We start from the raw sequence: 15378 nt of genomic DNA, 5'->3' as shown, positions 1-15378 counted from the left end.
ATTTTATGTCTAAGCGGAAAGATCAAGAGGCGTTTAAAGGCAGTAATTTGATTAAATTCCTAAGCCTGTATTCCTGAAACCATTATCATGCTCGGGAACTGTGAAAGTCAGGTGTAATCATAAAAACGGTATTCGGTTTTAAGTCGTCTTCTTCTTCTTCTTCTTTCGATATCTGCGACATGACTCATAGGTATGAGTGACAAAAGTCTCTCTCCAAGATCATTTCAAATCATTGACAAAATGAACTTTAATCATTTATCACAGGAGCAAGAAATTGACCTTAAGCACAGGATATAAGATTGAGCACAAGAACGGTTCATGAATACGGACCCCGGAATGTTCATAAAAACAGTTTTTAAAAAACAGAAAAACAAACAAGTCGCTGTAAAGATATATTTTTTATTCAAAATTCATAACAAATAAATATATCTATAAGGATGCGTGTTTTTCATATAATCGATCTTATAATATACAACAACATAGAACAAAATACCAGAAGAATATCTTTTTATGAAATATCGAACTTTACAATTTCCTATTATCACAGTTGCCGTAAAAATAAAGCATTTATAAATAATATTGTTCAACTATCTATTTTAAATTATGGTGGACAAGCACATCCATTCTAACATAAAGAGTCCGTAAAGCACAATTCCGGTAGTCGGATCGTAAATTACAAGAGGAGAATTAGATGACAGACTTGGCCCGGATAAAAGGCAGGTATTTCTCGTCAAACCGATTACTGCCGATCGCCTTGGCGCCCCCATCAAAATCTGAAAAGTAATTTATTTATTTATTGAACATATACTATTATGGCTATTGTTCATGTGTAACAGGAGAAAAAGACAAGTGTAACTGCCAGAACGGAGTTCGACCCCGGGACCCTCCGAACTCTAGACGGACGCTCTACCATTTGAGCTACCAGGTCGCCTACGATCGACCAATTCCAGTTTCGCTACATTCCTCCCTCCTTTTTCTAAGTTTTCGCCCCCGAAGACAAAACTATATATATTTACAACCCAACTTCGGGTATCCCCTTGCTAAGCATACTCCCAATGCTTGAAACAATGGCTGGCAAGCTCGCCAATTGTGTAACAGGAGAAAGAGAAAATGTAACAGCAAGACCGGAGTTCGAACCCGGGACCCTCCGAACTTTAGACGGACGCTCTACCAATTGAGCCATCTGGTCGCCGACGATCGACCCAGTTCCGTTCCGCTACACATGTATATACAATTTATAATCTACCTTACATCAACAGAAATTACATTTCTAATGAATTAATAGCACAGACAAGTTGTTCAACATTAAAAGATTGTTTTGTCACACCATCACCCCATAATTCATCTCCAGGTTGTACACATACGTCTACTTTTTAGAAGACCTAGATCAGTAGGTGGCCCTCTAGCTTTGCTTGGTACTTTTTGATTGCGACCCTAATATACAATAACACCAACTGAGATACCGGAAGGTGGCGCTCTGGAAAACAACACGTACTAACAAACTGGAAGGTACATGACGCAATGGTACTTACTAGTGACGGTTAAGATACCGGAAGGTGGCGCTATGTATCGCCTCCGCGTGAAGTCGTGTCCGCACAGACTAGTGATGCTCACGTGCGCAGAGTTGTCGTTCATGGGCGGAGGTCTTGAATGGGGACGGTCTTCAGACTGGGACTGCATGGGTTCTCCCTTGTTGTTGTAGAATATGCCAGAGGCTACAAATAGTATCAGATAATATATGAGTGTGAGGAACAACGCGATATCTAACTGAATGATATCGTTATATTAAAACTTTTGGCAAATGTATTTCGGGGTTTTTTTAAATTACATTTTGCAATGATTATCATATAAGATATTGTTCGGAATGCCAACCAGTCGTACTTCGCCGACTTACATTGAAACGAGGGAGGCACCTTCCTCCTCCGGAGCAGGTACTTATGTGGATTCGGAGCAGATGGAATCTGTGTCTGAAATAAAAACGATGCGGGTGATTGGTTAATTTGAAACAGTTAAAACTACCCTTACTATTTGAAAAAAACTTACATCAAGTTTCATTTTGTCAACTTTTAATTGATATTGCTTGTGTAAAGAGTTTCGATAAGCCATAGATTCTGTACTAAAGCGGTAAACTCAGCATAGTTATCGAGAGTGTGGGCCATGACGCCAAATGTCGCGTCTGGGTACGAGCAAGAATCAAAGGGATGGAAAATTCTAGCAGTGAGCTTTTTGGGGAGATTTCCTTGTCGGGGGTAAGATAAACACATCATACTTACTGTTTCACAAACGGGCAACATCATTTCTGATCTGACGTCAAAATTTTCGGCAGGAAGATTAAATGGCACTTGAAACAAAAAGAATACTTTAAACTTTCAATAAATTAACGACAACTACAACATGATATAAACAAATACCGCCATGGGGCACGAATTATATGTTAGACATAATTTAACCATTAACCGTTCAAAATAATTGCTTGAAAAAACAACAAATACAGTATTTGAAAAATGAAGTATATGCTGTTTCGATACATTAATTTAAAAGTAAACGATAGAGAATTTGATTTTTTTCGATTTATTAATATTTATTTTTTTAGTGGTTGCCAGAAGTGTGAGGACGCCATGGTATTTTAGACATGTTCATTGTTTAATCGATAAAGCGACTTTTCGCAAATCGTATAAATGTGACTGGTAAAAACCAGGGGCAAATGAATAACCGCTACGGTAATTGGATTGAATTACAATTGCGCTAGCCTACGAAATTACATCACATTCAAAAGTATTTAAAATGACCGCTTAATCTCAAACATTGTGAAATCATTTCTGAGGCATGGCAGTCTTAACTTATTTCTTCCCTCCACTTTTATTTCGTTTATTAGTTATTTTTTCCGTCGTTACTTACCTATTCCCTCTGCTTTCGTGTCTTTGTTTTTATGAACAAATTTAGGAACTTGCGGCCACGGGTTTTCCTTGAATGACGTCATATATATGGACGTCCCATTGTTCTTTTTGTCCATATCCTTGGGATCATCTGGCCATGTCTGGACTGTACATATCGGCTAAATATATGAAAGCTTGCTTGTAAATACACGTACCAAATAGGTTGCTCATCAATTGATTGAAACAAGCAGGCGTGTTACTGAATATATATATATATATATATTTATATTTGTTCAACCGTTCCCCATTGTCTGTCGCATAGAATTTAGATAAAACTTTGATTTGTTTTATAACAATTGTAACAGGAAAGAGAACAGGGTGCTTCCATCGGGGATCGAACCCTCGATCCCTAGGTTCCTAGTCGGACGCTCTACCGCTGAGCTAAAGGGAAATTCCCTCCAACACGAAGCTAGAAGGCCACCGAAATTCTGTATGTAAAATTTTAAATCTGCAACACTACTTCCATTTTTAAATGTGTTCCCCCTCGAACACCACAACCCAGCTTCTAACTCCGTATCACCGCATGGAGAACCACGGACACCATTTGTAATAGACAAAATAATAGTGTGCTTCCACCGGGGATCGAACCGCCATCCCTAGGTTCCTAGTCAGACGCTCTACCAGCGAGAAGCTAGAAAGTCACCGTTATCCTATATTCACAATTAAAATCTGCCACAAAATAATTAAACACATTAATGTTTGTAACTTATAAAAATCACTCTCGTTTCTCCGGTTGCAACGCTAAGGGGGGTTCTTGTGGAAGGAAAGCAGAGTACTTAGAGACACCCCACGTGGTTGGGAAGGTGACCCTTTACCTTTCACGTCTGTTAAGATGGTATTTGCTTGAAAAAGAAACATTTCAATTAATTAAGAAATTTTAGGTTATCGAGTTCGAATTCGCAGATTTTCAATAATGTATGTATTTTCAGATTAGATATGAGGATTCTCAGATTTTTAATGTTGTATTCTCCTTCAATATTTACCGCCAAAATACAGTGCTTAGTTTTAAATAATTTATTCTCAGGTTTTGAATAATAATCTACGTGTGAATTCTCATTTGTAATAATTCATTATCAGATTCTCAATAATATGTTCTAAAAGCATTTCAATAAAATATCGTTATATTTTAAATAAGATATTCTTAAATTTAAAATAGTGTACTTTTGGATTTGTTGTTTGTTGATCTACATATTGTTTGGTTAGTATTTGGTAGGAAATACCACTTTTTATGAAAATTATCAGCAACAATATAAAAACTTACACGCCGAGATGTTATTTTTTCCTTCCTATCTTAGTCCTTATATGGTCTCACCTTTGCAGGGACTTACAAATTTAGCAAAGTAACCCTCCTTTCCCCGTCTTACTTAACACAATGTCTTAACTTACATGTAAACCAAGTTACCATTGCTAAGCGTGACCTTATTGATCTGTTATTATACTTCTGTCAATGTCACCAGACACAGAAATCAGAATAAACAAGACAGGAAAGATAGAAAACGAACAAGATTCCGAGTGACACAATGGGGAGAGCAGATACATTTTGGTTAATTCCAAATCGCGAGAACACCCCCTGGTTCCACAGCTTCCCTCCCCCAGTAGGATACATCAGGTATATTCTTGGTTTCTTCAGTGTCCCCTTAACCAAAAGGCAAGGAAGAAATCACCACCGATTCTGCAGGGGGGGGGGGCACTTCAGTCGCCTCTTACGATCATAAAATGAGACACAGTAAAGCAAGTCTTTCCCTGAACCTGTACATGTTAAGAAGGATTAATTCAGCGTTTGCAATTCTTGTTACTGCCACACCCATCCCCCACACCATCCCTACCTACACACACACCTGTCACACCCATCCCTACAACACCCCTTCCTACACACACACCCATCCCACACACCATCCCTACCTACACACACACCTGCCACGCCCATCCCTACACCGTCCTTACCTACACACACACCCATCCCCCACACCATCCCTACCTACACACACACCTGCCACACCCATCCCTACACCATCCCTACCTACACACACACCCCGATCGGGAATCATCGACACTTTCCGTATACGAAACAAGAGATCCCAGAGGGATCTTGGTGCCCACCATTGTACCATCTTTATTAGTTCTTTGTCAGTTCGATCTTTCTCTTCTTTCCTCTAATCTGTTTGATCGAGTCACGTTAATAGTCAATGCACCTTGAGGTAACTTTTGATCTAAACTTAATACTGATGTGTATGAAAGCCAACCTTCAAAGTGAGTTTGTCATTTCACATATTTACTAGTACAGTACATAATGTGAATTAAATAGAATTGATCATTGCAATATGAGAAAGATCTGTTTAGTTCTTCCTTCAGCCATTTTGTGTTTATGATCAGTCTCAGAATATACGGGATCAAAGGCAACCTACATATCAAATTTGAGAAAGATCCCTCAAGTTATTCCTGAGAAATAGTACTACCAAACGTTCAATGTCAAAAATCGAAGACGGCTGTGGGTAGGCAATTTTGTTTAACTGATCAGTTTCAAAAGTAAACATGAAAAATAAAGGATAGTGGGGAACCTGCATTGGCTGGCCCAAAAACAATTTTTGGGGCGAGTAAAGAATTTGAAGCACTGGCCCAATTGACATATTGGTGGCCCAAATAATTCTGACAAGAAATATTTCAACAGCATTTAACACAATGCTTCAGCACATTTAAATTTCATTTAACATGACAATGTTTGTTATATGTAAAACAGAATGAAACATTATATTTTTAATTTTTCAACCCTAGTTAAAACCTGACATGTTCCACTCCATTCAGGTCTTCCCAAAAAGAAATACACAAGAAGACACCCTGGCAGTATTTATATAGAAAATCTGAAATTTTTTCAACAGCCTAAACTATTTTGTTTGGCCAGTTACTACTTCACTTTTGACAACTTTTGGTCGCCTGAGCAAGACTTAAATCGCCATTGGCAAGCGAGAGACCGTCCATTTCAGGCACTGCTGCACAACAAGGGAACAAGGGGAACCTACATATAAAATTTGAAAAAGATCCCTCCCGTACTTCCCGAGAAATAGCGATAATAAACTTTCACTATCAAAATTCAAGATGGCTGCCTGTCGGTCATGTTGTTTATCCGATCAGTCTCAAAAGTTGCCCTGCACAGCTAAGGACCAAGGAGAACTTACATATAAAATTTGAGAAAATCCCTCTGGGTCTTCCCGAGAAATAGCGATAACAAACTTTCACTATCAAAATCCAAGATGACTGCCTGTCGACCATGTTGTTTTCCGATCAGTCTCAAAACTTGCCCTGCACAGCTTAGGTTGTAAACTATGGAACACATTTCAAATTCATTTTTCGTGTGTAATGGTGTCGGGAGAAACCTGACGTTCTAAATGAACTTTGACTGCTTTCGATAGCTTGTTAACATAACGATATATATGAAAATCCTTAATAGTTGTGATAAAGCACCATTTCTACTGAACCGACAGCGTATACTTATGGTTTTATATCAATAATATTTATCAATTACAACTTAAATTAATACAATAATTACAGGTTTAAAAAATGATATGAACAATTTAATATTGATTCCATCAGTTTACCAGTGCAAATGTAGATTTTAACAATCTATGTACTGTTAAAATGTTTCACACAACTTACCTATGGATTAGGACCTATTCGCAGCCATATTTGATAAGTAAAACCCGACTTTATGATTGACTGTTTACTTTAAATGTGTTGCCATTAATTGGCTCGACCGATGGAACCACGCAGATCGGTTTAGTTTGACGTGCCAGGTATGTTATATGTGTAGTAAAACAAGCTATGGACATTAATGGTGTTACACAATAGAGCGATTGTAAAAAGGTTCATTTATCACAACCAGTAAAGGGTGTAGGGGTGACGTCTCGATGACTAGTACGCTGTATGACCATTGAATACGCATCGCTGGGAAAAGACCGCTCCGAGTATTTTCGAAGAAGCGTGACGTGATAACGCCGACCCTGAGGATAGGGTTAGGTTTGTTTTGGCCGTTAGAATTATATCCTCTTTAATAGACATTACATTGCCCCCACCCAATTCAAAAATGTATAGACTAAACAAAATTGTATAGGTTAGTCTGGAGCCGGTGTAATTCGCGGCGGCTTCGTGTTCCTCTTCCGGTTGCGTCGGGGCGTGGCGTTGCTAAGCGACTACGTGTCAACAGCGTTAAAACAAAATTTAGGCGAACATTAAACCAAGGAGTCGTCTTACTAAGTAAGCGTTGTAAATTAGTTCTCCTTCTCTGCTCTGTCATCCTTTTCTATTCCTCCGCTACACACTTTACCAAGTCCACTTAGCCTGTCTGTTCTTCGTCTGCTGGATAACCGAACTACTCGGTAGTGAAGCAGAGGTAAGACCACTCAAACAAACAAACGCTTCACTTGATATTTGTCTAATGAAGATTATAGAGTACACATGCACTAGTCATCGAGAAGTCATACATAAAAACCTCACTGGTTGTGTTATATAAACCTTTCTACAATCCATACTTGCCGATCTGTAGAATTTTTTTTTAAAAAGTGCAGTTCCTTTTTAAGCAAATTTCGTAGTATGCGCGATCCCCTAGACACTTGCTAACGCATGTGTCAAAAATGATGTTAATTATTAGAAGAAAAAAACCTATAATTTCGTTAAAGAAAATACGCTAGACTATCAGTGTTTTGGAGGTGAATAAATAAAAGGTTATTTCCATATCCAGTTTATGTATGTAAGTTTGTGAAACTGCGTGTGAAATGGAGGAATGAAATACTATAATTACACTGATTTGCGTTTTAAAGTTCCACTGTTCCATTTCGACCAATCTTGTTCTAATCGATCAGAACGACTAATGGGAAGCACTCGAACGCTACAATCGTTCCTATCGCTTGTGGTATGTTTGTGTTTGTTTTCTACAATGACTAATAACAGGGTCAATATGAAGTCTTGTGAACACCACAATAACATCAAAATATTTCAATATTCATTATCGATTATTTTTTCATATTTGGAACACAATTATATGTCATGTTATGAAATGGAATCCACGACCATACATAACGTTAAGCTAGGATTCTTATGAACAGAAAATCTATATATTGTGTAGAAATCCGTACCATTTCATTTCCCATTGTTGAGACAAAAAATATGTATTTATTTTAATATTGTTATGCTTTAAATAAGAACGATAAAGAGTTTATAAGACTGCTTTAACCGTTTAATTATAAGATTGAAGTGACCCCGTCGATAACTGTGGAGTTGTATAGGTATTACTAACGTTCGTATAGTGAATGACACAGCGTAATCAATAGTATATACATTTATCAGTATTCCGATAGGATTCTTTATAGTCTCAGTCAGAAGTTACACAGGGAATCTAAATTGTGAAATCGATCAAATCCCAATCGATTAGGAACTCAATGCGATCGCTAAAGTAGAGAGATTTTAGCTTTACTAAAAGTAATATGTGTATAGAAGATATAGACTGCATGCAGTGTATTTGTATGTAGTAGTTCCTTAAGGGTGTATGCTATATTTCATATTATTTGTGTAAGAGTTATCCCCCTTATTTGGATAACTGTTATTTGATTTTGACAAATCAGTATTACCGGAATGCTATCAGAGACTTTTTTGTTTGATAGATATTTTTTGGCGTAACTTTTCATTACGCCATCATGTAATTTACCCTCAATCTTTTTAGACTCAAAATATGTTTTACTTCTCTATTTGCCTCCCTGCCATAGCGCGAATCTGATGCCGGTGTTTGAGTGCTACCTCACTTAGATAAGTGCATAGAGGCACCCAGCACAGTATTCCAAGAGATCGCAATTCACTAACAATAGGTTAATCAGTTTTGTGATTACCCTAAATACTGAACGTACAGCAGGGAGAAAAAATCCATACTTTGGAATATTGGTTTGTCCTTACCCGGGGACAAAAGACACAACCTTTCCTCCTTAGGTGAATGTTTAAGCTTAGACCAAAGGTAATGTATTTATTGTAAAGCAGGCGTTAGGTGATAAAAGGGGTTTTGAAAAAAGCACACACACACGGCAAGGTTGGTAGGAAGAGATAATATTTGTAGCATATTTACTTTGGTCGCTGTTGTGTCCCCAAGGAGAGGACACAAAAGCAAATTCCAAATTTTGCAGTGTCGGTGTATAGGGGGATTTAACATTAAGTTAAGTTTCCCTCCATTACCGACCCCGACCTGTCAGGTTGATTATAGGGATAGTGTATGGACCGGGTTTGGGTTCGCGGTTACAGAAGAAATATACATGTGTACTGTATAGTTATGGAAGGGGAGACAGGTACATACCTTTTGATTTACCCTATGTATGTGGAAAATATGCTTTGACTGTGGGGTGTGCCGTTTCGAATCAAGCGTCGTCAAAAGAAACGGTGCCTTGTCCGGAGATACCCGGGAAAAATCAATCACTTTGTACCGAACCTGGTTTTCTGACCGCCAGGAGGCGCTGTTGTATCTGTTTCTGAAAATGTACAGAGATAAATGAAGAATACAAGAACAACCATACAAATACACTTGGGATAATTTCATAAAAATACCACATTGATTACTTTTACATCCTCTTATTATTATTATTTAATGATTAACGGCCCATCAACACAGGTGGGGTCATAAGGATCAACAAACGGTCGACAAAAACAAATGCAAAATAAAAACATCAAACAATTTTAAAGGTAAAAGACAAACATCAATTTGAATATTGAAAGTATCTATGGTGACTCACATTTGATAAAAAGACTAACAGCTTTCAAATAGCCTAAAATTGAAGAGACGGTTATGCTTTCGAAAAGAGATTTAAGACATGTAATGTTATTATAGAAATGTTCTCGAGTTGACTGAAGGTCGACACAATCTAATAACAAGTGTTTTACTGTAAATGGTTCCTGACACGCTATGCATTGAGGCTGATCTTCACGTTTCAGTGACCCATCAGGAGGCGGGAAAGGACAACCTCGTCTCGGCGCCTCTCTCTGTAGCTAGTATTCAATTCACCTTAACATCCTAATTTTAACTAGATTTATCTCCCCTGAAGACCAACCGCTCGCTTTCAATTTTGCCATGATATATTTCAGGGGTCTAGAGTTTGTGTTTTACGTCCTTTTAACAGCTATAGTCATGTATAGGACATGCAAGGTTTTGGTGGTGGAGGAAAGCTAGAGCACCCGGAGAAAAAGCCCCGACCAACGGCATTACCTGGGAACTGCCCCACGTAAGGCTCGAACCCGCGACCCAGTAGTTAAGGGCTAGTAATCATAGACGATCAGACGCCACTACTCGACCAACCAGGGATTTAGAGAACGTAAAACGCTTTGCAAATGATATTCGTTGTAATATTTACCTCCAGACAGCGGTATAATCTATGTGTATCACATGACAGCTTCTGGCGTCATCGTAAACTCGTTCTATAGCATTATGTACATAATATTAGCGCATTTATATCCATTAGTGGAATATCCGGAATTGACCATTTTGTGTATCTAGGTCTTGGTTTGGTACGTCCCTTTTCCGGAATGAAAACGAAAAATGTGAACTTCGAAAGAAAATCCGTTTAAACTGACTTTATTTCAACCGCTCACGTCACATTCATACTAAAACTATGTATATTGAAGGACCGTTACATTAGTACCCCAATTCCAAATGAATCAGACATAATATGGGACCGATGACATCACCTTGTCGAACATACCATAAATGAATCAATCAATTATAGGTCACAGCGTCCATGTTAAATTACCAATCGGAGAAGAAAAGAATACCGGAAACAGATTTAAAAACGGAAAAGAGGAGGAAAGATTAATAATAAATGAAACGTAACGAAAGCAATAAGTCATCCGTTTCGTTTGGGGAACTTGATAATTTAGCGTACGTGTACGACGAACAATTATTTCAGTAAACATAGCTGAAACTTATTACCAGGGTAGATAGTACATCTCTGCATAGCGATCATCCGCTAAATCGACCGTTTTCTATAACAAAACCTTGAATTCATGAAAGATCTGCATATAGACCATGCATTGCTGTTGTTTTATTTAAAAACAATAATAAACCTCGGCCCACTTGTATAAAACATCTCAACTCTTGAGATTTCCTTAAGTCTAAGATTTCACATAGAAAATACATTGCTTGAGATTTTCCTTAACTTTGAGATGTTTTATACAAGTGGGCCCTTGACCTCAGATTGCCATATTATATCTCAAGCTAACCACTCAGTTACATGGTCAACAGAACCGCACCACATCTATGACCAAAACGAAATAAGGGAGGTTACTATGATGGCTGATGTGTGCCATTTCATTATGTGTTTTCGTTATTTCGTTGCACTTACCTATACGATCACCTGTTTAGACTGAAATCTTACTTGTATGGGTAGACTTAACGCTCACCAGTATCAAGTGAACGCTCACTTGTATTAACTAAACGCTTACCTGTATGAACTAAACGCTTACCTGTATTGACTAAACGCTCACCTGTATTGACTAAACGCTCACCTATATTGACTAAACACCTACCTGTACGGAGTAAACGTTAACCTGCATGGACTAACTATTCAACTGAACGGACTAGACGCTTGCCTGTATTGACTTAACGCTCACCTGTACGGAACAAACTCTCACCTGTATGGACCAATATGATGAAAGTGATAAAAATAACGATTTCGATGATGTTGTTGTTGCTGCAGAATTGTGATGAATGTACCAGTTATATGAAATAATTTTGTTTTTGTACAAATACAAATCCTATAAGTTGTAAAACTTGCGGAAATAAATTGAATAAATTGAGTACCAAATATCTAACATGAATGGACTAATCATTCATCTATATGGACTAATCATTCACCTGTATGGACTAAACTCTCACCTGTATGGACTAAACGCTCACCTGTGCAGACTTAACACTCACCTGTATTGACTAGACTCTCACCTATATGGACTAAACGCTCACCTGTGTAGACTTAACACTCACCTGTATTGACTAAACTCCCACTTGTATGGAGTAAACTCTCACCTATATGCACTTAACACTCACGTGTATGGAGTAAACTCTTACCTATATGCACTAAACACTCACGTGTATGGAGTAAACTCTCACCTATAGGCACTAAACACTCACGTGTATGCAGTAAACTCTCACCTATATGCGTAAACTCTCACCTATATGCACTAACTCACGTGTATGGAGTAAACTCTTTCCTATATGCACTAAACACTCAATTGTATGTAATAAACTCTCAACTTTATGCACTAAACACTCACTTGTATAGAGTAAACTCTCACCTATATGCTCTAAACACTCATGTGTATGTAGTAAACTCTCACCTATATGCTCTAAACACTCACTTGTATGGAGTAAACTCTCACCTTTATGCACAAAACACTCACTTGTGCGGAGTAAACTCTCATCTGTATTGACTAAACTCCCACCTGTATGGACTAAACTCTCACCTATATGCACTAAACACTCAATTGTATGTAGTAAACTCTCAACTTTATGCACTAAACACTCACGTGCATGTAGTAAACTCTCACCTATATGCACTAAACACTCACGTGCATGTAGTAAACTCTCACCTATATGCTCTAAACACTCATGTGTATGTAGTAAACTCTCACCTATATGCTCTAAACACTCACGTGCATGTAGTAAACTCTCACCTATATGCACTAAACACGCACTTGTATGGAGTTAACTCTCACCTATATGCACTAAACACGCACTTGTATGGAGTTAACTCTCACCTATATGCACTAAACGCTCACTTGTATGGAGTTAACTCTCACCTATATGCACTAAACCCTCAATTGTATGGAGTAAACTCTCACCTAAATGCACTAAACACTCACTTTTATGGAGTTAACTCTCACCTATATGCACTAAACCCTCAATTGTATGGAGTAAACTCTCGCCTATATGCTCTAAACACTCTCTTGTATGGAGTAAACTCTCACCTATATGCACTAAACACTCACTTGTATGGAGTTAACTCTCACCTATATGCACTAAACACTCACGTGTATGTAGTAAACTCTCACCTATATGTCACCTGTATGGACTAAACGCTCGCCTACATGGACTAAACACTCACTTGTATGGGGTAAGCTCTCACCTATATGCACTAAACGCTCACTTGTATGGAGTTAACTCTCACCTATATGCACTAAACGCTCACTTGTATGGAGTTAACTCTCACCTATATGCACTAAACACTTAATTGTATGGAGTAAACACTCACCTGTATGGACTAAGCACTGACTTTTACTTGTATTGACTAAACACTGACTAATGCCTCACCTGTATTGACTAAACTCCCACCTGTATGGACTAAACTCTCGCCTGCATGGACTAAACACTCACCTGTCTGGACTAAACACTCCCCTGTATGGACTAAACACGCGCCTACATGGACTAAACACTCACCTGTCTGGACTAAACACTCACCTGTATAGACTAAACACTGACTTTTACTTGTATTGACTAAACACTGACTAATGCCTCACCTGTATTGACTAAACCCTCACCTGTATGGACTAAACATTCGCCTACATGGACTAAACACTCACCTGTATGGACTAACCACTCGCCTACATGGACTAAACACTCACTTGTATGGAGGAAACTCTCACCTATATGCACTAACCACTCACTTGTCTGGAGTAAACTCTCACCTATATTCTCTAAACACTCACTTGTATGTAGTAAACTCTCACCTATATGCGCTAAACACTCACTTGTATGCAGTAAACTCTCCCCTTTATGCACTAAACACTCATTTGTATGGAGTAAACTCTCACCTTTATGCTCTAAACACTCCCTTGTATGGAGTAACCTCTCACCTATATGCACTAAACAATCACGTGTATGTAGTAAACTCTCACCTAAATGCTCTAAACACTCACCTGTCTGGACTAAACACTAACCTGTATGGACTAAACAATCACCTGTATGGACTAAACACGCGCCTACATGGACTAAACACTCACCTGTATGGAGTAAACTCTCACCTGTATTGACTAAACTCTCCCCTGTATGGCCTAAACACTCGCCTGCATGGACTAAACACTCACCTGTCTGGACTAAACACTCACCTGTATGGAGTAAACTCTCACCTGTATTGACTAAACTCTCGCCTGTATGGACTAAACACTCACTTGTATGGATTAAACTCTCTCCTTTATGCACTAAACGCTCATTTGTATGGAGTAAACTCTCACCTTTATGCACTAAACACTTACTTGTATGGAGTAAACTCTCGCCTATATGCTCTAAACACTCATGTGTATGTAGTAAACTCTCACCTTTATGCGCTAAACACTCACTTGTATGGATTAAACTCTCTCCTTTATGCACTAAACGCTCATTTGTATGGAGTAAACTCTCACCTATTTGCACTAAACACTCACTTGTATGTAGTAAACTCTCATCTTTATGCACTAAACACTCACTTGAATGGAGTAAACTCTCACCTATAAGCACTAAACACTCAATTGTATGGAGTAAACTCTCACCTATTTGCACTAAACACTCACTTGTATTGAGGAAACTCTCACCTATATGCACTAAACACTTAATTGTATGGAGTAAACACTCACCTGTATGGACTAACCACTCGCCTACATGGACTAAACCCTCACCTGTATGGACTAAGCACTGACTTTTACTTGTATTGACTAAACACTGACTAATGCCTCACCTGTATTGACTAAACTCTCGCCTGTATGGACTAAACACTCGCCTCCATGGACTAAACACTCACCTGTATGGACTAAACACCCGCCTACATGGACTAAACACTCACTTGTATGGGGTAAACTCTCACCTATATGCTCTAAACACTCACCTGTCTGGACTAAACACTAACCTGTATGGACTAAACAATCACCTGTATGGACTAAACACTGACTTTTACTTGTATTGACTAAACACTGACTAATCCCTCACCTGTGCTGACTAAACTCTCACCTGTATGGTCTAAACACTCGCCTACATGGACTAAACCCTCACCTGTATGGACTAAACATTCGCCTACATGGACTAAACACTCACCTGTCTGGACTAAACACTCCCCTGTATGGACTAAACACCCGCCTACATGGACTAAACACTCACTTGTATGGATTAAACTCTCACCTATATGCACTAAACGCTCACTTGTATGGAGTTAACTCTCACCTATATGCACTAAACGCTCACTTGTATGGAGTTAACTCTCACCTATATGCACTAACCACTCACTTGTCTGGAGTAAACTCTCACCTATAAGCACTAAACACTCAATTGTATGGAGTAAACTCTCACCTAAATGCTCTAAACACTCACCTGTATGGAGTAAACTCTCACCTATATGCACTAAACACTCACCTGTCTGGACTAAACACTCACCTGTATGGACTAAACACTCACCTGTAT

General features: G+C 38.5%; 1 protein-coding gene and 1 non-coding gene across 3 annotated transcripts in view; both read right to left on the bottom strand.

The window, feature by feature from the left end:
- Positions 1-379: 379 nt before the first annotated feature.
- LOC110447782 overlaps positions 380-15378 on the bottom strand; it is a 28308-nt gene continuing 13309 nt past the window's right edge. For both annotated transcript variants that reach the window (XM_021493689.1, XM_021493690.1), the window contains 6 exons: positions 9265-9436; positions 2899-3055; positions 2274-2341; positions 1895-1967; positions 1533-1715; positions 380-773 (listed from right to left, as the gene is read on the bottom strand). In XM_021493689.1, coding sequence (XP_021349364.1) covers positions 688-773; positions 1533-1715; positions 1895-1967; positions 2274-2341; positions 2899-3055; positions 9265-9436 — 739 coding nt within the window. In that variant the 3' untranslated portion in view covers positions 380-687. The remainder of the gene's footprint in view (positions 774-1532; positions 1716-1894; positions 1968-2273; positions 2342-2898; positions 3056-9264; positions 9437-15378) is intronic.
- Positions 1117-1189, bottom strand: Trnaf-aaa. The gene has a single exon. It is a non-coding gene; the product is annotated as a tRNA-Phe (tRNA).

This window comes from Mizuhopecten yessoensis, unplaced genomic scaffold (genome assembly GCF_002113885.1).
Source record: "Mizuhopecten yessoensis strain PY_sf001 unplaced genomic scaffold, ASM211388v2 scaffold3621, whole genome shotgun sequence".
Classification (NCBI taxonomy): Eukaryota; Metazoa; Mollusca; class Bivalvia; order Pectinida; family Pectinidae; genus Mizuhopecten; species Mizuhopecten yessoensis.
The sequence above is the reverse complement of the archived record's forward strand: the minus strand, read 5'-3'. Positions and strand labels throughout refer to the sequence as shown.